At 52.3% G+C, this 23,912-nt stretch overlaps 1 protein-coding gene across 3 annotated transcripts in view; it reads left to right on the top strand.

The window, feature by feature from the left end:
- PTPN5 (protein tyrosine phosphatase non-receptor type 5) overlaps window positions 1-23,912 on the top strand; it is a 54,627-nt gene that overhangs the window by 21,426 nt on the left and 9,289 nt on the right. For 2 of the 3 annotated variants that reach the window (XM_059407267.1, XM_059407257.1), the window contains 6 exons: window positions 607-683; window positions 18,875-19,068; window positions 19,624-19,731; window positions 19,972-20,049; window positions 20,517-20,758; window positions 21,932-22,121. In XM_059407267.1, coding sequence (XP_059263250.1) covers window positions 607-683; window positions 18,875-19,068; window positions 19,624-19,731; window positions 19,972-20,049; window positions 20,517-20,758; window positions 21,932-22,121 — 889 coding nt within the window. The remainder of the gene's footprint in view (window positions 1-606; window positions 684-18,874; window positions 19,069-19,623; window positions 19,732-19,971; window positions 20,050-20,516; window positions 20,759-21,931; window positions 22,122-23,912) is intronic. The other variant, XM_059407275.1, reaches the window with a different exon arrangement.

Consider the following 23,912-nt stretch of genomic DNA (forward strand, 5'->3'; position numbering starts at 1 on the left):
TATACGTTTTCTAACTATTTCGGTAAAAGAGTTTTGCAGGCCACTTTCTATTACCCGAAGCACAAGGTACTTGCAGGCCTCGAGGAGCTGGGCACAGACTGTGTGTGACCCAGACCTCTCTTCTTGCTCACCTATGATTCAAACCCTCCAGTAGTAGGAGGCAGAATAACACAACAGTGAGCGCATATGCCTGGAGTCCTAGACTGTAATTTCATACCCAGCTCTGCCCTAATGAGCTGTGTGACCTTAGGCAAGTTATTTAACTCCTCTGAGCCTGTTGATTGATCCCTGATCCGTGGGGTCACCGTGAAGTCTTAAAGTGATAAAGTGTGTAAGTGCTTTGCACATAGTAAGCCCTCCCTCCTGGCAGAGGAGATGATGGTGATGACAGGGTGGCTATTGCATGGGGAAAACCCTTGCAGGATCCTGCTCCTGCCTCTGCAACTTGACCTTCCTCTAGGTTGTTCCTTCTCCTCGCCCCCTCCCCCCACCATGGGGTATGGTTATTCCAAGAGACACAGTGTGAACAAGAAGACTTTTTATCCTTCTTCAGCTTTCTTCCTTGAACCCTGCTGCCCAGGGTCATCTGGCATTTTTCATCTGCAGGAGCGAGAGAGAGAAGTCCCCAGCCGATGACTCCGAGGGAGGGGCCCTGGACATGTGCTGCAGCGAGAGGCTGCCGGGTGAGTCTGCCGGGCACCCAGGGTCCCCAGAGTTCCCCGTGCAGAGAGAGAGCCCCAGATGCCGCCAGCCGAAGTCGAGCCCGCTTAGCTGTGAACTTGCTCCGGAGGGGTGACTTGGCTGCTCACAAGGTCTCCATTTAAATGAGGATTTGTATTTCTAATCCCTGGTGTCTTTCATCATCTTTCATGACCTGTTGTCATTTGATGCTGCTCTGGGCTCCCATGGAGGGAAGAGCCGGCAGCTGGGGGCATGCTGGGAGGATAGAGAGAGGGTTGAGGAGCTGGGGAGTCCAGCGATGCTGGGGCCCTGGCCACGAACAAGCAGTGTGTTGGGCAGACTTTAAGAGGTAAGGCAGGGGGGGAAAAAAAAAAGGAAGGAAGGCGAGGGGACATGGACAACCCAAATGTGACAGGAACCAAGGGTGGGTGGGCGATGAGGAGAAAGTGCCTGGCCTGTTGAGAACCTGGGCTGTGAGGGTCTGAGGGGACTGCGTGAGGCTGATTGGTTGCGCTCATGGGGAGCCTGGCTGGCCGTGAGTCACCACAGAGATGTTACCGCTCTGCCTCTGCCCCTGGGGTGGCAGTGTGTCCTAGCTGTAGACCAGGTACCCTGCTAGTATTCATTCTCTTTTCATAAAACTTTTTTTCTTATCACAGATATTCACTGCAGAATGATAGATATAAGACAAATGAAAAAAATTGCTGTGATCCCGTGACACAATATTCCTTTCCCTCTTTCCTTCCAATCCTTTTGGTTCAGAAACAGCCCTGTGAATGCGGCCTTTAAAGTCCCAAGGTTAGCTTGTCAGAAACCTCATGACTGGCAAGGAAGCTTCGAGTGACGTTTTCAGGGACACTCTTTGAGACAGACATTTAAAACAAGTAGGTGTGACTCTAAAGCGATGACTCTTTAAAATAAATGGTTATGTGGCTTGCACCATGAGCCAGTGCTCCAGCTGCTGATGAAGCTTTCTCCCGCCTCCAGGTAGGGATGGAGCCCTTTGGTGCAGTTCACGCCATATCCAGTAGGGGGTACCATTGCTCAAAAACGCTTTGGAAGGCCTGTCTAGCTGGTCTAGGATGGGTGTCATCTTTTAGGTCCCTGGTGGGGACGGGAAAGAGCTAGCTTCAAGAACAGAATTCTCCAAAGGGATGTGAGAGCTGTCTGTGAATACATGAAAGACTGTCCTGTGGAGAGGGCAGCAGATTTGTTCTGTGTCTCTTAAGAGTCTGGCATAAACCTGATACATAGAAATTAAAAAGAGGACTGTTGGCGCGAGGGATCCAGAACTTTCTTTCTTTTTTTTAAGATTTTATTTGTTTGTTTATTTATTTCCCTTTGGTTGGCTTGGACGCAACCACTTATTTTGACATAGAGAAAGGGAGCATGAACGGGGTGTGGGAAGCAGACTCCCACTTAGCAGGGAGCCCGACAAACGCAGGGGCTCCACCCCAGGACCCTGGGATCATGCCCTGAGCCAAAGGCAGATGCTTAACTGACTGAGCCACCCAGGAGCCCCCGAAATTTTCTTTCTGAATCTGAAAGTGGTCCAGTCATGGTACTGGATAATTCAAAAGGAAAAAAATGAGTGTTCCATCACTGGAGGCATTCAAATATTATCTGGATAGACAGTAGAGAGGAAATTTCCACAATGGGTAGGAGGTCGAAATGACATCAAAAGTCCCTTTCAACTATTAAACGTTCCGTGATTCAGATATGAGTCATAGAATTCAGAGATGATTCTATGACCGGGGATGGCCCAGTGGCTAGAAAAAACCCACGGGAAATAGGACATGATGTATAGGAGTGCGGGGAGTAGCACAGTGTGAAGGAAAGAGCACTGGCTTTGGCATCGGAGTCTGGCTTAGAGGCACTGTGTTTATGGACAGGTCGCTTACCCCTGCTGGGCCTCTAATCCTTATCTGTAAACTGAAACAGCAATATGAGTATTTATCCTTACAAGGATTGGATATAATTACACAGACATTCATTCCACAAACACTTTTTGAGTCCCTACTACGTGTTCGGTATTATACTAGGTGCTAGGAATCTAGTGGTAAATAAAACAGATGTCCTGCCCTGCTTTGAGCTGCTTCTGAAAAAATGCATGGAACCACAAGGAGAGAGACTACGGTAATAATATATGAAATCTCAACCCTCCCTGAAAACCAGCAACCAGCTTAGAATGGAAGAGGAATATTGGTTATCTCCAGTGGGGCGCGGACACGTTGCCTTCGTTGTGCTTGGCACTGTTCTAAATACTCACATGTACCTCTCACAGACTCCTGTTGAGATGATTTCTGGTCCCCATCTTCTAAATGAGAGGACTGAGGCCCAGGGAAGTGAGGGAGTCTGTCCAAGGTCACTTCACTGGTGTTTGGATGAGTGAGGACTCCGTTCGTGCCCCCATTGTCGCCGAGGAGCCACTATCAGTTTCTGGCACTGTGTGAACAGAGGCAAGAGCTGTCTGCCCCAGGGAGGGGTCTGGAGGAGATGGGCAATGTCACCCTGCCTGTCTCCTTCTGTGTCCTTCCTCCGGAAAGCCCTGCTTGCCAGAGGTTAGGCAAGTTAGACGCCCCACTGCACTCCCACGCATGATGCCATCGCAGTGTGATCTCGTAATCACATTTTGTCTGTTTCGTCTGCGGGACCGCGCCTTCTTTAAAGGCGAGTGCCTATTTTGTCCTGCATGTCCAGGGGAGTCTTTCACTCATTTCTTTATTCCCTGGATGACTGTTCATGGAGGGAATCCCCTCACAGGACGCTCATGCAAGCACTGAAGATTCAGCAGTGAGCCGAACTGAGAAAATGTCCACCTTCCCAGGGCAGTGTGGTGCACTGATAAAGAACAGGGACTCTGGACCTGGGCTGGGTTCCACCATTTACCCCTGGGAGTGATCATGGGCAAGCGACTCAACCTTTCTGTGCCTCCCAGTTACAAGAGACAAGCATGAATACTATTTACAACCACGTGGAGTTGTTGGAGGAGCACATGGATGGATGGGAAGCTCAGAACGGTCCCTGGAGTTTGATCCGTAGGCATTTGCTTTGTAGAGAAAGCTAGATAATGAATAAATAAATAGATAAAATGTTTAGGATGGTAGATGGGGTACGTGCTGTGGAGGAAATTAAAGCTGAGGAGGGATGAGAAAGGAGGGGGGGGTGGAGGGAGGTGGTTTTGTGTTGTAAATAGGGCGGTTCTAGAAGCTGGTAAGGACACTTCCATAAATTCTCATCAGCCAGAACCACCGATCTGAGCAGCAACTTAGACATAAAAGGGGGTATAAAGGCCGAGAGAATTGGGGAGCAGGACCTTTAGAATGAGCCCAAGGGCACTGCAAGCAATTGCGTAAGGATAGTGTAAAAATACAGCCATCAAGTCATGTCTTTTCCTCCCAGCTGTCTTCCCGCCAGGTGAGACGAGGTGGAGTGAGGGCTAGCCTTGCCTGAGTGACTCACGCATTCCCACACGCCCTGCCAGGCAGGGGCGGTGTGGCCAACACACGCGGCCATGGTCACCTGGGCCTGAACCAGCACGTCTAGTTGTGTAGACCTCCCAGCTTGAGATATCTGGGTGACAACCGCCTCCAGCAGCCAACAGCCCCCGAAGGCCTCCAGCTCCAGGGGACAGGTGCGCTCACTCGTATCCCAGGGCGCCGCCCGCCTGTGTTCACAGGCTCATCTCCATTCTCACTTGTCCCAGCCCCGTGCGCACATACGCACATGCACAGACCCACACACCCAGCTACCCAGGCACACGCCCTGTCTCTCTCTGCCTCATGCAGCCTCACGGGTGCACACCCACTTGAAGCCCATGCACCTGCAAGCCTCCTTCCGCTTGCGTGCTCTGCATCGCTTTGCTTTATGGTGCCATCTTCCAGGCCCATCTGCCTTCTCCATCATTCGGGCTTTAGGTCTCTTTCTCTTCCGCGGCCAGGCCCCTTCTCACGTACACATACACACCAGCGAGCACACTCCTTCCCTCCCATTCTCTCTCCTTTCCCCAGGCCATCAGAAGCATGCAGTCTCCATGCACCCCACTCTGTGCACACGCACACATACATTTTCCTTCTTCCTCGTGCACTCGCCCTCGTGCACAGGGTCACTCTCTTTTTCTTCTCTTTCATTCCCCAGTGCTTGCTCATTTCCTTGCTCGCAGTCACCCAAACACATTTATACATTCAAACTCACACTCCCCCCGCCTCTGTGTGTAGGTGTTCATATTTGCAAGAAACCAGGCAACCCTGCTGATGCTGTGGCCTCCGCTCCCTCCCCAGCCAGCACCACTGCAGGCCCAGCCTGGAAGCAGCAGCTTTCTTTGGGGTACGGGTCAGAGGAAGGAGGTAGATAAGGCCCCGGGAGGTGCTGGGAATGGATGGCATGACGTCATCAGTGTCACTCCGACGGTCTCCAGTGGGCAGGCTCACAGGCTAGCCCGCTCCTAACATGGGCAGGGACCAAGGCCAGGCTGCGAACGATGATGATGAGTCGTCATCATCGCGTCGTCATGGCCCTGGTGACATGCCACCCTCTGCTGAGTCCTGCACTTCGAGGGCCCTTGTGTGCACACATGCAGGCACGTCGGTCTGTGGGTCCACATGTGCTCCTCATCCCACCCCAGTGTCTGCCCCTTGGCCACCCCTCAAATCTAAAGGTACCCCAGCAGAAGGCCGCATCCACCCTCAGAAGGGTGTACCTGTACCCATGCAGGCTCTGGGACATCTAGAATCCCAGTCATCAGAGCGTGTCCTGAAAAGTAGAGCATGGGCATAACTCCTGGTCCTATGGACTCCTTGCCCCGGAGGGAGTGGTGTGGCCAGAGGAGAAGGAGCTTGGTGCTGGGGTAAGGACAACTCGAGTCTTAGGAACAGGTGCTCCTACAGCATCCTACAGCCAACAGCTGCCTGGAGCCACGAGGGTCACCGCCACCCTGAGATGTAAGAGCGTCGTGATTAGCCAGCTCTGTGCAAGGTTGTAAGCAGCTACTGAAGGCCTAAGGAGGCCATTGCCCATTTGGTAGGAGCAATTGGCCTCCTGGTGACTCCCCTACTCACTCCCACCTAAGTCCCAGCACCTTCAAAGCTACCCTCTGCCCAGCCCTAGGTTCTAAATCATCATGGTTATCAAGCTGACCCTCTTTTGAGGGGGACAAGGTCTAGGTCTCAGCAAGATACCATTGACCATCCTGGGTGGCCTTTTATGAAGTAAAGGGGATGCCATTTTTAAAAGATTTTATTTATTTATTTGTCAGAAAGAGAGAGAGCGTGTGCACAAGCAGGAGGAGTGCAGGCAGAGGAAGCAGCGGACAGAGGGAGAGGCAGGCTCCCCATTGAGCAGGAAGCCCGACGTGGGACTCGATCCCAGGATCCTGAGATCATGACCTGAGCCAAAGCAGATTCTTAACCAACTGAGCTGCCCAGGTGTCCCAAGGGGATGCATTACTGAGGAAGTCTTTGTTCCCCTAATCCCACAGGAACTAATCCTGGCCATGACAGAGGGTCAGATCACAGCTTCCCTAGCTGTCCCTTCATGACACAGACAAGATCTTGGGCCAGAAGCCAGCAAGGGCCAATTGAAAAGTGCTTTTATCAATTTGACAAACTTTTATTGAGCATCCACTCTGTGCCCACAGCTGGGCCAGGCTATGGTGACACAGGAAAGAGCAGTACAGTCCCTGGAGCCTGCTCTCAGGGAGGCCAGAGCACCAGCGAAGGGTGCACCCTTAATCAGCCTTATCTTGGGGGCAGTCAGGGAAGACTTCCTGGAAGAAATGGCCTTTCACCTGTGACCTGAAGGATGAGTAGGGCTCTGGTTCATCTTTAGGAACCAGCTACCAAAGCATTTTAAGGAATAGGTTAACCTCCTAATGGACTTTGTCCCCCATCTACTAACCCTCATTCTCACAAAGACTCTGGTCTGGGTCTGGTACCTAGCTCTGGTTCAGGCTGGTCTCGGAGCAAGTGCAGGAGCCAGGATAGACATGGCCTGGATATAGTTGTATTGATGAGGAGTCCCTTGTCCCTGTTGACACTGAGCAGCTTAGGTTCTGTTGACTTCTCTTTCTTTGTATCATTGGAGTTCTGTTTTCATTCAAAATTTCCAGTGCATTTAGGAAAGTTTATTGCAGCTAGCGGTGTAGTGAAGTGTCTTTGTCTTGAGTCTGCAGAGTGTAAATTAAAGAAAAAAAAAAAAAATGAAACACCATTTGGATGTGCTAAGAACCCTAACTGGAGAGCATTCTGTAATGATACCTTTGTATTGAGAAGTACCAACCCAGGTATCCACTGATCAGTGATGGTAGAGGTTAACTCTTCCCAGATACTAGGGTAGATATGGAGGGATGAACCCATTTAGCTGAGTCTTAGGATGCTGTGAGGAGGCAGACCAATCTGGGTTCAAATCCCATCTCTGCCACAGATCAGCAGCACGACCTCAGGTAACTTATCTGAGTGCTCTGAGTTCCACCTTCTTCACTCTAAAATGAGGTGGTACCATGATAAGATCTTTACAGAGATTTTGTGAAGATTAAATGAGTTGATGTAAGCTAAGTGCTTCTTCCACAATGCTCCATACATGCTAGCTAGCAGTGATGGTGAGGATTGCTACAGAAAAGCCTTCAAATATTCCAAAGGGCCCAGGCATCAAGTCGCAGCCCAGTCCTTCAGCAGTGGGGTGGAGGGTATAGTTTTGTGAAGTATCTAGAAGTAGATAGTTTCTTGATGCCCTGCCACAGACCTGGCACCTCACAGAACCAGCACAGACACAGGCAAGAGTGTTGTCTACGTGCTGAGTCAGGCGGCAGAACAGGAAGAGGGTCATTCATTTTCCTTCACCAGGGTAGAAATGGTTCTGATATGCACCAGGGTGGAAATGGTCCTGATACTCACCGGGATGGAAATGGTTCTGATACTCACCAGGATGGAAATGGTTCTGATATTCTAGGGAGTTACCTGGATGTGTGATGTGACCAAAGAGTCTTCACAAGGGGAAGAAAGGCTGTCTACCTTGACACAGGTTGATGCTAAAGGTCTTTCAGACAAATGGACATCTGGTATATCCCTAAGATATGCAGTGGCAGACGCTGTCCCCTTTCACATTGCCTGGCCCAGGGACCCTCCAAAAAAATCTCATCTTGGGGTGCCTCGGTGGCTTAGTCAGTTAAGTGTCCAGTTCTTGTTTTCTGCTGGGGTCATGATCTCGGGATTATGGGCTCAAGCCCCACATTGAGCTGCTGGACACGGTGTCTACTTGTGATTCTCTCTCCTCTGCCTCTGTCCCTCCCCGCCCCTGCTCTTGCTCCCTTTCAAAATAAATAAATGAATAAGTTTTTTAAAAAGAATATTTCAGCCACTAAAACAAAAATCTCATCTTTCCATTTGAGCTCATTTCTTCCTTTCAAGTCCCAACGTCGTCTTTTAGTTAATCTGTTCGCTACCTAATAGTTTTAAAACTTAGGGAGTGAAAACAGCAGCCTCTTATTTGCTCATGATTCAGAGGGTCCTGGAAGTCTCTCCTGGGAGATTCTTCTGTTTATGTGGCTTCAGTTGAGGTCACTCACTTAGCTGTATTCACCTGGTGCTGGGCTGGGATAGGAAGCCCAAGAAAGCTTTTCTTACATGTGTGGCAGCAGAGTGTGAACACCACAGGGGGTGGAAGTGGGGGTGGGGAGGAGGAATCATTAGAGCACCTTGGAGGCCACCTGCCATGCTGCTGAAAAGTTGAGCCCTTGAAATCCAGAGAGACATATTCTAAGGATACGTCTATACACAGAATGATTTATGAGGGAAAAAAATCCACCCACAAAGAAAGAAAAAATACCAGAAAATATGTCAAAAGGAAACCAGTGTCTTTCTCAGTGTGGTAGGATTATGGATGACTTGAGTTTCCTTTATGCTTTTATGAGGGGTTTTTTCCCTCATATTTTCCAAAATCATTTAAAAAATGATTAGCCATCCTAAAATATTAATCAGTCCTTGCCAGGCAAGAGTGGTAGTTGGGGGTAATGGAGGCCTTCTGGGGTCAGTCACATTCCTCCAGATTGGGTGGCCCATCCTGGCAGACCCGGAATTTCAGGGTCACCCAACCCCCAGGATCTTAATGGGGTTAGTTAGTCCTGTGAGGGCACCTGTGGAGACAGTTACCAAACTCTGGAATCCCCTTCACTCCCTGGAGAAAGCCAACACAATGACTCAGATATCATGTTGGTGAAGTTGCTCAGAAAAGAGAAGATTCGGGTGGGGGTGGAGGGTTCTCCTTGGCAGTTGGCTCCCTCTGCTTCAGCCAAGACGATGAGCCTTTCCCCCTACAGGGGGTGCTGACTCCCAAGCCACCAGAGCCTGCCCTAGGGTCAGAAGAGCCATGTCCCTCTCTCCAGCACTCCCAGGTCTGGGACCAGACAAGATAATAGGCCTTCCCTTGGCTGTTGGTCTTTCACCATCAGGTCTTGACCAAACTTACAACTTGGTGGCTTTGTTTCCTGTTTCCTTGGGAGGCAGGGTAATGATCCTTTGAGGTATTCATGTGCATGGTCCCATTATCCCCACTGGTCTACAAGAGGCCCCTCTCTGGGTTTGTTCGCTTATTCATTTTCTTTTCTCTGCCACTGCCATACTGCTCCTCCCCATAGTTAATGGATTCTAAGGTATTTAGTGTATGTTTTTTTGTTCATCTCCGTGAGCTCTTGCAGAAGGGGTGGTGAGATTTTGTGTGCATGTATTTTAATTTGTACTTTTGATCCCCCCACTTCTCCCACGCCCACCACAGACAGCATGGACTTCCGTACCCCCTTAGGGACTGTGTGAGAATTTCTTGGTACAGAACCACTGGTTTCCAGATTTCTGCTTCCCAGGCCAGTTCCCACAGAGGATCTGGAAGAAGCTGGAACAGAGAGAAATAGGAGTAAGGTGGTGTGCGCAGAGGCTACAGAGAAAGCAGGGGCCAGCGTGTGCTGGGTCTTCACTGCTGATCATGACAAAGAGTTTGGTTTTTATCCTAAGAACAAGGGGAGACCACTGAATTAAATTTTTTTAATTTTTTTTTTTAATAGGTGTGTCTTTAGCACCAGAAGGGCCCTTAGAGACCCCTGGTCACAGTCTGAATTTACAGAAGGCCCAGGGCCCCACAGCTTAGGAGAGGCAGACCTAGGACTATGATTGCTGTCTCCTTACACTTTACCAACATCATGATCCTCCCCGGTTGCAGAGGGCCTACCTGGGATGGCGGCCTCTGGAGGCGTGAGATGGGAGGGCGCTGCTGTCCTGGGGAGTCTGGGGTTGCTCCCGCTCCCTTCCTACCACTGGACTTGCCTATACTTCTGGGGGCACTGACCAGGGCCCACCAAAGAACCCCAAGCCAAGACTCAGGCCTTTGGCTTCAGCCCTTCAGATGCCCACTGGCAGCCCCTGGGAAGCTTCCCATGCTGGTGTAATGAGAAAGAACTGAATGAGAGGGTTAAAGACATGTGTGCCAGTCCTGGTTCTGCCTCTCACCCTTTGAACCTCAGTTTCCTCATCTGTAAAATGGGCGGTAGACCAAATGATCTCTCAAGTCTAACCTTTCCTCCCCATGCATTTGCTCTAATAAGGCACTTAGACTTCTCATACCCCCTCACTCTAAGGCCTCGCTGTCTGTTCTTTTAATTCTGAGCATGGGAAGCCGGGGTGGGTGGGTGGGGGAGGTGTACCTTCAGAGTTTCACTGACCCTTTTCACCCTCATACTTCTGGACCTCTGCTTTGGAGAGGCATGAAAAACTAAGCCATTGTTTGCAGCCACAAAGCTGTTTGCAATTTGAGATAGAACCATTTTATTATATCCCATCCAAAGATTATTTGAGTTGTGTTTTGTTTTGAATGCTTGTTAGCATTCTGGATTTAATTAACTGGCAGAGACAACACTACTCCTCTCCCCCTTCCTGCCACCCTCAGCCCATGCCCACTCCATCTTCCAACCCCAGCTGCCAACCTACAGCTCACAGCCTCTGCCCACATGGGGTCAGGGCATCCATTGTTTTCCTGGGGGACTCACCTGGCAGATGAAAGGGAAGTCCTGCCTGCTGCTTCTCCCTCGCTCTCCCCTCCCTTCCCCTCTTCCTCCTCCTCTCTAAATTGTGCTACTGTTTATGGAGCATTCACCATGTGTCGGGCACCAGACCCAGCGCCTTGTATGTCTTACTTTATGGTATCCTCAATATCCAACAAACAAGTCTTAACATATCTGTCATCCAGAGAAGAGAACAAGTCACTTATCCAAGGTCACAGAAGTAGTGAACAGCAGAGTCTGGCCTCAAACTGAAGTTTGTGTGACTCTTAAACTTTTGCCAAGAGCCCACTACAAAAAACTACCTTCCTGGAAACAGAGCCACTTTGGGAGATGGGAAGATAGCACCCAAGAGTCAGGTTCTAGAGAGATTTCTTATTACTTAAGTCGACCTACTGAGAGCATTCACACGTGGGTTCCGTTCTTGCCTCTTGCCACGCCCCCTTCCCCAGCACAGCCTCTCAGCGGTCTGTACACAGCCTCCAGCACCCCCTGCCCACCCCGCGTTCACCATGTCCTCTCCAGACTGAGCGTGGGACACCTGAGTTCCCAGACTTCTCATCTGCATCCCAAGCCTACTTTTCTCTGCCCACCTTGCCCTTAGAAGAGCCTCCCCCCGCCCTGCCACAATGCTGGGGTGTGATGGTGCTGATGGGAGAAGGCCTGTCCCCTCCATTCCGGGGTCACCCCTGTCCCCTGTGTTCTAGAATGGGCCGCAGCTCTTTCCCAAACTGACTTTCCCTGATAGGCAGGAGGAGGAAGTATTGGAGATCCAGCCAGGGATGGGCTACAGAGGGTCTGAGGCCTGGCTGGGCCTTCCACAAGCCGTGATGGCCTTGGGCAAGTCACTTAACCTCCTAAATTCCTGTTTTCCTGTCTGTGAAAGAGGACTGTCCCCTTACCTACCTCCTGTGATGGTTATAAGGCCTGAATGAGTTGGTGTCGGTAAAGCAGTCGTGGGGGTGCTTGGCACCGTGTCTTGTAGGCTGGTTAAGAGAATTGGCTTGGAGGAAGCAGAGCTTGTGTGACCCAAACCTCACACCCACGAGCTTGCACTCTGCGGCAGTCTGAGAACCAGGGTCCCTAGCTTGAAGCAAGTCACTGAGGAAAGTTCTGGAGAATTCTGCATCAGACAGAAAGGAGCAGAATAGAGCTGCCCCTCACCTCTTTTTTAGTACAGATTTCTCACCTTGCTTGAGGGGCGCTCACAGAACATCAGCTTGAAACACAAAAGTCCCTTACATGTGATAGTTCATTTATCCCGTGGGGCCTCCGGCGCAGGTCCCCTCCTACTGCATTGACCTGTGTGCTGAGTTGAGGGCTGCTTTTCAGTCTGCAGTTTTCCTGAGCACCTACTAGGTCTGATGCGTTCACTCTCTCTCAGTCGCGTGCTCTGTTGGCTCTCTTCACAAGTCAGCCTCAGGGCAGCTAGATGTTTTCCTATGACTGCTGAAGGTCTCCAGAGCAGGCATCCAGAGAGAAGCCACAGAAGCTAAATGGACTTTTCTAACCTAGTCTCATGGGTCAGAGATCATCATCTCCCACATTCCCATCTTCAGGGCAATCATCCAATCTGGGGATAGTAGGCGGGGGAAGGGGACGTTCGGTCTACTACCCAGCAACAGGAGATTGTGGAGGAATTCACAGACACATTTGAAAACCACCATAGAATCACGTTATATAGAGAGTAAGCCGCCCACCTAAGTCAGGTAGCTGATAAACGGTGATAAATGGTGGGTACCCAGGTCCTAGTCCAGCATCTTCGTATGCCAGAGTCAGTCTCCTGTTCGCAAGCCATCCTGCCAGGGGAGTGCAGCGGCTCGGAAGACTCGGGCCTTACCCTCAGCCAGCTTACCATGCAAGAGCAGGTATTCGAGGCCAGCCCGGTTCTTGCCATCTCTCTGCCTCTTTCTGTGAGTGTGGCAGCCTGCTCGCTTGCTGATCAGCAGGACTGAGGAGGCAGAGGGCTTGTAGGGAGCCAGTGCCCACTTCCAGAACCCCACATCCACCATCAGTTTACCTTTGCCCGGTGGGGCTAGATTTGTGTGTGCACATGGGTGTGGGTGTGTGTGTGTGCCCGCATGTGCACATGTCAGGGCTATTCTCACACCTAGGAGTCCTGCTGGTCACCATTAGTATCAAGATACAAAACACCCCAAGAGCGTGGAACAGGTGCTTGGTGAATGTTTGTGAAAAATGAAAACATTATTTTGGGGAATCTCCTTACCCCCCAACACATCCCCTCTGACTCCTAGTTTGCCTGCTACATACCTTCCAAAAGGTAGCAGAAAATGGAGGCCACCCTCTAGCCTCCCAGGGAAGACAGAATTCTGGCCCATTGAGGCCAGGCTGTCTCTTTCCCGGGGGAATGGCTGAGGAGTGTGATCACTGTGGTGGCATAAATGGCTGATTGGGCCTCTTCCTTCTAGATTCTTCTATCCCTTCGCAAATCACCTGGGGGCCCCTACTTCCCTTGGTTCTATAGTCGGGGCTTACCCAAGCAAAACCTCAGGATAGGCTTGCTTGGCCTGCCCTGACTTATCCTCTGTAGGGCTTCCAGATCCTTCTGTGGAATAACAGAAAGATCCTCGATAGTAGAAGCCCACAGACCTGGGTTCAGATCCCAGTTCTACTGCTTCCCAGCTCTGTGACCTAAGTAAGCCCCTTCCCCTCTCTGGTCCTGAGTTTCTCCCCCTGAAATTAGCAGACTAGACTAGATGCCCCTCGGGGCCTGTCAGACTCTTGACTGGCACTGATTCCAGAGGCCAGGCTGGGACTGAGTGGGCTGCTCTATTGGTCAGCCCCCCCCCCCCCCCAGTCTGTGGGCATGGCTGGGAGGTCATTCCTGGTGTTTGGGAAAGGAAGAAAAGCTGAATGGGACAGAACCTCCTTTGTCATGTAAACAGGAACAGGCTGAGCCAGCCTTCTGCTCCAGTTCCGGTGGGCTGGCAGCCCATGAGCTCCAAGGATGAGTCACTGACAGGAGCAGCCTCGGTTCCGGAGCTCTGGCGGCGCCAGCCCCAGGGCACACGGTAGCTGCAGAGTTTAATGGTGGGATTCAGGTGCTAGGTGACAGGAGGGGGATCACAGTGCTTCCACATGCCCCAGGTAAAATCTGAAGGCTATTTGCTTGCAGGCCTTCCCCGGAGTCCCTAGAGTTTAGGCCAGGATCCCAAACACCTGCCTTCCAGGCTTCCTCCCTCCACAACTCTGTAGCCTTTGAGGAGCCATCAGCCCCGGAGGAGGGGGTGGTGAGGCACAAATGCTGCACTACCACCCCCACCCCTGCAGCCGATGAGGGTTCAGGAGTCCCCCAGATGCGGGGACTTCCTCCCTCCCTCCCAGGCTCTCACAGCCTCCCTCCTACGCTGCAGTGACCCCTCCAGATAAGCAGTATGGCAAATGGGCAAGCCTGGAAAGATCACTCTGTGTCCAGAAGCCTTGGGTTTGAATCCCAGGTCTTGGCTTCCTTGGGCAAGCCATCTGACCTCTCTCAGCCTCCGTTTGCCAGCCTGGAAACTCCCCTCCACCCTGCGCAGGAGGCAAGTCCGGGAGGAGCCCTGCCTAACAGCGTCGTCAGCGAGCTGCCTCTGAGTCAGGGCTTCACGCGTGGCAAGGCAGCTACCTCGCTGTGAACTATTGAAAAGCCAGCCTTTGACACAAGCAGCCGCCTCTCACCGACAAAACGGGGCTGATGATGCTAATGTCTGCCTCACGGGGCTGCCGAGGGAAGCCAACGCAACTGCGTGTGCAGCAGCACTTTGTGAACCATGCGGAGCCTGCCCGGGGAGGGGTACCGCTCCCACCACAGGATAGCGAGTAGCAGGGTGGGCAGGGCAAGGGCGAGAGCTGACATCATAATCTCTAGGAGCGGGACCGGAAGCCGAAAGGACAAACGTGGCCAGGACCCCTGTGGTGCCTGCAGGTAGAGACTGTTTTGTTCACTGTTGTGTCTTGGGACCCTGGCCCAGGGCTCGGAGAAGTATACAGTTGGTGCCCAATCTGTGTGTATTGGGCTCATGCCTGAATGAACAGAGACTAAAAGAGAGACAGTTCCTGAGCCTGTTCTCCACCTCCCCTGCTTCCACTGCTTTCTCTCACAGACGTCTGCTCCCCACACCCGAGATCACAGGTGCTTAACTCAATCTGTGGACCCCCTCCAAAATGACATGCACAATATACGGTGTTTTTGAAAACGTATCTTCCTGAATCAAGCCTCCGCGTTCTGCCCAGAACAGTTTTTCAGTAAAGCCTGCTCTGAAGGGTAACATCTCCCAGGTGCTTAGTGAATACCCATCAGTTGGATTCACTGCCAGGTGCCCTCTGGATTTCAAAACAAAACAAAACAGAAGAGCAGCCTTCACTTTTTCTCTTTGAGATGGGCGTACAGGGTCCTACCAGCCTGCTGTTCCCCTTCAGCCCCCGCAAGGTGCCAGGCAATCGACCTGCCGTCTTTTATACAGAAAAGTGGTGACCCCGCATCAGAGGGCCTGTCTTGGGAGTGGCTGTTATGCTGCTGGGTGGGTCACAGAGCTGCATACACTCTCGCACTCTCATGTCCCACCTCGTGCATTTAGGTGGGACAGGTATGACAGGGCCCAGAACCCAGGAGTATTTTTTTTTAAGATTTTATTTATTTATTTGACAGAGAGAGATCACAGTAGACAGAGAGGCAGGCAGGCAGAGAGAGAGAGAGAGGGAAGCAGGTTCCCTGCTGAGCAGAGAGCCCGATGCGGGACTCGATCCCAGGACCCTGAGATCATGACCTGAGCGGAAGGCAGCGGCTTAACCCACTGAGCCACCCAAGTGCCCCAGAACCCAGGAGTATTAACGAGACCTCATGGTGTCCAAACTCAGAGCAGTGATCCCTCTTCTAAATATTTCTTCCACTATATATAAATACATGTGTATGTGTATATGTGTGTATGCATCTGGGCATACGTGTGTTTATGTATCTGCATATCACTGTATGTGTATATGTATCGGAGGAAACTGACAATATATAAACAGTGACAAAAAGCCCTCTTCCCCTCTCCCCCTCCTCCAAAGAACCACTGTGAACACCTGGCTTCTGTTCTTTCCATTTACCATGTCCAGCATTTATTGAGCACCTGCTGTATGCCAGAAGTTTGCCATGCAGTGTGCTTCCCAAGCAGCATCTCACATTAACTTTTCATCTTATGGTGGGCATTTACCACCTTCTTATTCGCACATTTGTATTTTCTTAATTTTTAAGGCCGAGGAGATAATACTGTTTTGTCACCTTGCCTTTCACCATACCATCAAAATTTCCTTCCGTGATATTAAATATTCATTTACAGAATCTTTTATAACCGCGGCATGATGTCTTATTGCCGGCAGGTTCCACGCTTCTCAGGCTGGGGTGCGTGTACCCCTGAGGGCAAAGCCATGGGATAAATTGTAGAGCATTTTCCTGAAGGAGAAATTTGACTCAAAGCTTTGGGGGAGGGGGGGAAAACCCATTATTTTAATATCAAAACAAGTACAGATATGCCATAGCATAGAACCCAGAGCACCCATGAATTTTAAAACAAAGCAGCAGGGTCCAAAACCGTGAGAGCTTGCCGTTATTCTCCTGGAGACCCATGTCCCCTCTCCTCTGAGGGGGGCAGAAATATCTGAGAGGCACTAGGTTCAAGTTCAAGCCCCTCTTTTTCAGAGGAGGAAACTGAATCCCAAGGAGAAGGAGGACTAGCCCGCAGTCTGCAGGTTATGCATTGTAGAGCCAAGCCAGGTGACCTCTGGGCCCTGGACCTCTCCCGCCCTTCTGAATTTGGCATCACCCTTTGACTGCTTTTTCTGACCTCGCCTCTTGAGCAGTCAAGCCTCTGCCTCTCAACGGTGGAAAGTTCTGGCTTCCTGCAGGATCCATCCTTAGCAGCAGTTTTTCCTTTTCATGGTACTGGCCAGGATCTGAGCTGTGTGCTCAGTGACTCCCCTAGCACTTGGATTTTCCAATGACTATAGTGGATTATGGGTGTGTATCTACTGGTCTGTCTTCCCCATGAGACTGGGAGCCTCGTGAAGGCAGGAATTAGGAGCTAACGCTGTTATAATCTGACATTTATTGAGCACCTACTAGACGCCAGGTGCCATGCTGAGTGTTTCATTTATAGTATTTATAGTCTTCATCACCGCTTTTCGAGGAAGGTATCGTCATCCCCAGTTATCTGGTAAGAAAACTGAGTGGTTAACACTGGCCTACCATCCTGCACACAAGTATTTTGGTAGAAATATTTATTGTCGACTTACCTGTCAGGACTTTGCTAGATGCAGTTATGATGAACAAGACGGCCTCCACTCCTGCCCTCATGGAAATTACAGACAAGTTGGAGAGATGATATTCAGTGAATAATTTTACAAACCCCAGCCAGAGCCCATTTATCTGCCTTGGTTTGGACACGCCTCGATGACTTCTGAGCTAAATGACCGGGGCAGAGTCTTATAGCCTCCCTGTACCTCATCTTCTTCTATAAAATGACAGTCATTGACGTACTGACTTCATAGGAGTACTGTGAAGAGGGAAGACCGTCACACATACATAAAGCACTCAGAGCAGAGTCTCCCACATTCCAGATGTATTGTTGCTGCTGGTGGTAGTGAGAGGCAGGGCATGCTAGGAAAAATGTGGCAGGGGAGGACCAGCTTCAGGGGTGACATGTGATGTGAGTTCTATAAGGTGAAGAGGAGTTAACTTGGCAGAGTGTGTGGGGGGGGGGGCAGGGGAGGGGAGCAGGAGGTTGGAGGGATGTTCCGAACAGAGGGACTAGTAGGTACAAAACATGGGGGGCGGGGGTGCGCAGAGCAAGTAGGTGAGCTCACCTGAGGAACTGCGAGGAGTGTGGCTAGATCGCATTACGTGGGAAGCTGCACCAGGTCAGCATCTAGAAGGAGGAACCTGGGAGGACCCAGATAGAGCTGTCCCCAGGACCTGGGCCCGTTGCACCACACCAGTGATCCAGGCCATGGAAGAAGCTCAGTAAATGTTTGTCCAGTGGGCAAGCAAGCATGTGGACAAAAAATTGTTAGCCTCACGTGGTGTTGGGTAGGGGTGTTCTGTTGTCACCCAGCTGGGAAAGGAGTCCATTGTCCCATTTACATGGTGCTGTGTGGACAGCCCCATCCCACTGTCAAGCTGTTAAACATCCATTTGGCTAGTCCCTCTCTTCTCGGCAGTAGGATAAACCTTGTGTCTTCCAATGGAGACATCCAACAACGGGGACTCAACCAGAGTAGATGCCGAGAGACTCTCTACGGCCAGTTCCTCAGATCTAAGCCAGTGGTGTTCACATGTTTTTACTCATGGAATCCTGTGTTGAAATAATCTGAGAAGGAACCCAGGGTATGGAATGGGGACAAGCAGAGCTCCCATACCAAGGACTCAGAGCTCTTGATAATACCCGTTGCTTCTGAGAAAGCACCAGGGCTCCATAAAGCAGTACAGAACCCAAGGGTCCAGCTGAACCTCTGTTTCCCCCCAAGTATGGAAACCGAAGCCCAGAGAAGGGATGACTCTCCCAGGGTCACACAACTAGGGACAGACCCAGAACTAGATCGAGACATTAGACATTGATTTTATACCCCCAAGATTTTCTTCCACACACCCCCCACCGCCCCCACAGTGTGGGGCCTTGAGGTGGGAAGGGGTGCATAGCCGGGATCTTGTCCAGAGTTCGGCCTCCAGCCCTAGTCAGGCCACAGACCACAAGAGACAAAAATCTGGAAGGCAGGCGTGGGAGGGCTGTTCGGGGTCACGGCCTGGTTATGCTGTGTCTTTTTTTTTCCTCTCTCTCTCTCTCCCTTTTAATTGAATTTGAGGTGGTTGTTTTTTGTTTCCTTGAGAAATGGAAAAGAATGAAACTGCGTAAACACAGCGATGTTAACTCCCTGAAAAACCTCCTGCCATTTTAACTCTGTTACTGGAGAAATAAAAGAGAAATAATTTGTCCACCCACACTTAGCTCTTTCTGACGAAGGTAGGTGAATATTGCTTTGCTAATCGAGGGTGACGGCTGGAAGTGGAGCCACGCTGACTGATCCCAGATTGAGAGGAAGCCACAGCCACCCCAGAAGAAGCGGCCCGCCATGGGTCGCCGGGGCCCGAGTCACCAGGCGCCTGTCCACCTTCCACAGGTCTCTCCCAGCCGGTAGTGATGGAGGCGCTGGACCAGGCCGAAGGGCTCATGGACTCGCCCAGAGAGATGCCTCCGCCCCTGCCGCCTTCACTGCCCTCGGAGCCCGCTCAGAAGCCGCCACCTCAAGGCACCGGGAGCCACTCCCTCCATGTCAGAAGCAGCCTGTGCCTGTTGGCTGCCTCGCAGTTCCTGGTAAGGATACCTCGGGCCTCACGAGGGTCTGGAGAGAGGGCAGGTGGAGGGACAGCCCACCACGTCCTCGCCAAGATGGCTGCTTGGGGCTCGTGGGGGACAAGGGGCCTTCTTGGTGCCCCTCGGTGACTCAAAGCTCTCTGGCCAGTGTGTGGAGGAGGCTGGGGTTCTCAGCTACAGCCTCGCTAGCTAAGACCCTCACAGACTGCCTTCCCTAAGCCGAGAAGCAGGAACTTAGGGCTCCCCAGCAGCCAGGCCTGCAGGGATCTCTCCGAGGACTTCCTGTCTAGGGAGATAGCTCTGGAAACTTTTCCTTTTATGTATGTACCTGGTTGGGGAGGGGAGATCCCCTCTGGGAGGGGCTTTATCTTGGCTCCCTCCAGTCAGCTTTTCTGCAGGGGGCGTCCTGAGGCTTTCTCCATGCACGAAGCCCCTGGCCTCTTCCCTCAGCCGTATAGTCTGGACTTTGGGGGGCTAGGTGAGGCTGCAGGCGAGCTCTGCAGGGGGAATAGGGGGGCGAGAAGCCCAGGCTCCAAACTCAGTTCATCCCCCCAGCTTGCCTGCGGGGTGATCTGGCTCAGCGGCTACGGCCCCATCTGGTCACAGAATGCCACAGACCTCCTCTCTTCCTTGTTCACACTCCCGGAACAGCTGGGACCCATGGTGAGTAAGCTCCAGGGAGCTCCCAGGCAGGAGGGAGCGACCGGGGACCTCCAGTGTCACCAAGCCCTGGATGGGGCTTCTTTGAGCTCAGAAGATACTTCCACACCCCCCTAAAACCCTTCTCCCTGCTCCCTACCCAGCCCTGGTCGGCAGCTTTCAGAGCCTCGGTTTTGTCACTGTCAGAACGGAGGAGAACTGCGTCCCCACCACCCCCTGACCTATTTGTTTCGCATTCCCCAGGCCTGGCTGGGTGTTGGGACCTGGGAAGTCCCCAGTCTGCTGCTGGTGACTCTGTGTGTGATCCTCATTACCACCCTGGTAAGGCGCCTGCTAACCTGACCTCAGTGCTCCCCTCCTCAGACCCAGAGGCCCAGCCCCAACCAGCTCCCATCTAATCTCCAAACTAGATGTTTTAGGTCAGGGCATCTGTCTCCTTCCACCAGTGTGCCCAACCTGGGATGAAAGGCACCTTCTTCTTGAAAATGGGTTTGCGGTGTTCTAGGCTGAGGGAAGGACCAAGGCCAGAGAAGACTAGTGTAGGAGCCCCACACCCCTCCAAGAAGATTTCAATCCCCAGGAAACTGAAGGCAGGCGGGGAGCGGGGCAGGGGGTAAGGTGGGGGCTAGAAGCTCCCATCTAGGTGACAGTGCCATACACACCGCTCCCAGGAAAGCAGGGCTGTTCTAGACTCACTGAGGGCAGGGGGCTCAGTCTCATGGCTACCCCATCACTCCAGGGCTAGCCAGCACAGCCCCAGGTCCATGATGCTTTATCTTCCCAACTAGGCATGGCACCTCCTGAGGGCCCCCCCAGAGCCACCCACCGCACCGCCCCCTGAGGACAGGCGCCAGTCAGTGAGCCGCCAGCCCTCCTTCACTTACTCAGAGTGGATGGAAGAGAAGGCCGAGGATGACTTCCTGGACTTGGACCCTGTCCCTGAGACTCCTGTGTTTGACTGTGTGATGGACATCAAGCCTGAGGCCGACCCTGCCTCACTGACTGTCAAGTCCATGGGTCTACAGGAAAGGTGGGAAGGGCAGAGGAGGGGTGGGCTCTATGGGCTCTTGAGGTCTCAGCAGTGCATCAGAAGGGCAGGTGCCTGACTCTGACTCCCAGTGGCCAGGTCAGAGCCAGTCTCATGGTTTAACCAGTGTAGACACATGCTCCTCAGGTCTGATTACGTAGATCAGAATGACCCAAGGTAAATGCTGTTACTGCACATGAGCACACAGGCATACACAGGTACACATGTGTACAGTCACACGTAAACTCCCATACTCAAGCAGGTTTGGGTAGGTTCGTTTATTACAGGACTTGTCAGGACCTTTAACACTTGTGTTCATTGTAAATCGTCAAGGGGGTAGCATGTGGCATTCCTCAACTTCCATAGAGTGAACCCTACATCTATACTTCTATAGAGTGTCCCATAGTGTTCCCTAGAGCATAATTTGGGAGGTGTCACCACTTTCTCTTCAGAACCCTGCTGGGTAAGCCAGATCACACCAGGTTTGCGTAACCCATACGACATCATGGAAGAAGCCCTGGATGAGGAGTCAGAAAACCTCTCTCTTGGTTTCAGCTCTTCCATCTCCTTACTGTGTGAGCTTGGGCAATTCTTGTCCTCTCTCTGGCACTCAGTTTCCCTTCCTATAGAGGGCTTTTCAGCTGCCCTGGGCCGTAGACCCTGAACATGATAGTAGAGCTGGTCTAGTGCAGACATCTGTGTTGCCATGTTCCGCGCCGGGACTCCCTCCTCCCCTGACAGCCAAGGGGCCTGACCTCTCCTGGAGGAGATGTCCATGACTCCTTGGCAACCTTACCCAGGACTGGTGGGCCTAAGGCCACGACACAGAGAGTAGAGCCCAGCTTCTCTGATCTAGGCAGGTGCCCACTCTCATGACCGCCTGGGGCCATAGGGCTGGGACAGCAGTGACAGAAGAGAGCCCAGGGAGGGCTTTGCTGAGGTAGCCTTGGATGGAACCTCTGGAACTGGGGCCCCCAGCCTCCCTTGGTTAGCGGCTCCGCTGCAGGAGGCAGGAGATGGGAAGTCAGGCCTCAGCCTCAGGGCTGAGACTCGTACTCCTTGCACAGGAATGCGGAGCCCCTCCCACTCCTCTCCTGGGTGGCCCCCTGCTCCCCCTCTGGATCTCTCCCACCTCCCCACCTCTGAGACGCGCTCCCCCTTTCCCGGTCCTTCCAGGAGGGGCTCCAACGTCTCCCTGACCCTGGACATGTGCACACCGGGCTGCAATGAGGAGGGCTTTGGCTACCTCATGTCCCCACGAGAGGAGTCAGCCCGGGAGTACCTGCTCAGCGCCTCCCGGGTCCTGCAGGCCGAGGAGCTTCACGAGAAGGCCCTGGACCCCTTCCTGCTGCAGGCAGAGTTCTTTGTGAGTACCCCCAGGCCAGCCACCCACAGCGGGCAGACCTTGCCTCTTACATCAGTGACACATCCAGCCAGGCAGTGGAGCGGGGTGTCCATCAGCTCTCCTGCCATCTTGGGCAAGCTGCTTCCCGCTGAGCCTCGGTTTTCTTGTCTGGAAAATGGAGATAAAAATCACTGAATGTTGCAAGGGTTAAAGAGATGGCTAACGTGTGCAGAGCCCTCAGCCCAGTGACTCATGTCCAGTGGCATCCCCAAGTCCTAACTGCCCAGCACTGTGCTTTGAAAGTGATAGAAAGCCTTCCTTCTGACTCGGCTGTTTTCCCTCCTGCTGCCCCACATCTCCAAGCACTGTTCATCCTCTGACAACTCTCCGGTCACCTCCAGCCCCTGCGACCCCTGCAAGGGCCTCCAGTTGCCTCCTGATGGACTTAGAGGGGCCCAGAAAATGACATCTCTGCTTTGCCTGCCTGAGCACTCAGTCATTAGCTGAGATGTGGGAGATGACAATATCACCTTCACTTTTGTTGATGAAACTCAGCTTGGAATGAGGCTTAGGTGCAGAGCAATAGCGAGCTTCCTAATCCTAGGAATTAACAAGTTTTCTACCCACCCCAGGTGGCGTACCCCTACATTTCCTTCTCTGCAGGAGGGTCCCCAAGGAGGAGGAAGGAAGGGGCTTGGGCCCCAAAGTGCATTCCTCACTCGAACTTACCCATCCAGGAACTCACCTACCAGTGTAGGCAGAAAAGGGCAAGGGGCCCTGAGTATTTGGGGAGAGCCCCTCCTGGGAGAAGCCAGGGGGATGGGACAGTCATGTGCCTCCCTCAGTTTCCCTTGCGCAGGCCACCTTGTCTCCTACCTGGGCCTGATGGCTATTTCTTCTGAGAAAGCCTCTGCCGCCCTCTGACCCACAGCTCCACATTCTCCAGGGCTGGGCATGGCCTGTCTTAGATGAGTTGGGCCAGCCTCCCATGCCTACGGGGACTGTCCACTTCAAACTGGACCACCACCGCCCCCCACTCCCAGGCCTTTCTCTTCTCAGGCATCTGCTCACATCATCCCCTCACTGGATGCTTCCAGAAAGTCTTCCCCAACTACCCCACCCTCAGCTTTGCTGTAAGTTCCCACCACCCTCACCTCCCCTTGAAGAAGGGGCTTGCATCCTCTCTGGTGTTTCCTGTTCAGTAGATCATTGTCACTCTGGCCCAGAGACAGGGGAACACAGCCTCTACCCTCGCTTCATGGGCATTTTTGTACATGTTGGTTGGGGGGGGTGGATTCTCATAGTAACCCTAGAAATTGAGTGTAGTGATCCTTGAAGCCCATACTTACTATGTCCTCAAACTGTGGACACTGTGAACCTATCTGGGGTCAGACACTGAGCCATGTGGACAGGTGGAAGGAGGAGCAAAGAAGCCAGAGGCACTGGGGAGTCACCCCAGGAATAGTGGGGAGGGCGCAAGACGGGAATTTAAAGGCTGGGAACTGTTTGGACAGATGGAGAAAGATGAAAACAGTGCTCCCAAACCTGAGGGAGGTCAGAAGGAATGCTGTGAGCTCAGACCTGGAGACAGGAGGGCAAGGGGTGTATTCACAGCAGGGAAGAGAGACAGACATGTAATTGGAGAGCAGGTCACCTGTGGGGGGGGGGGGGGGGGGGAGATTGGGGGAGCGGCAGAAACAAAGACCAGATTCCAGGCCATCTCACATGCCAAGCAGAGAACTTTGGACTTGGGGCTTTTGACACAAAACAAGATTGAGAAGCTCAAACACATCAAAGAAGGAGGCTTCTTTC

Source organism: Mustela nigripes, chromosome 1 (genome assembly GCF_022355385.1).
Source record: "Mustela nigripes isolate SB6536 chromosome 1, MUSNIG.SB6536, whole genome shotgun sequence".
NCBI classification, from domain to species: Eukaryota; Metazoa; Chordata; class Mammalia; order Carnivora; family Mustelidae; genus Mustela; species Mustela nigripes.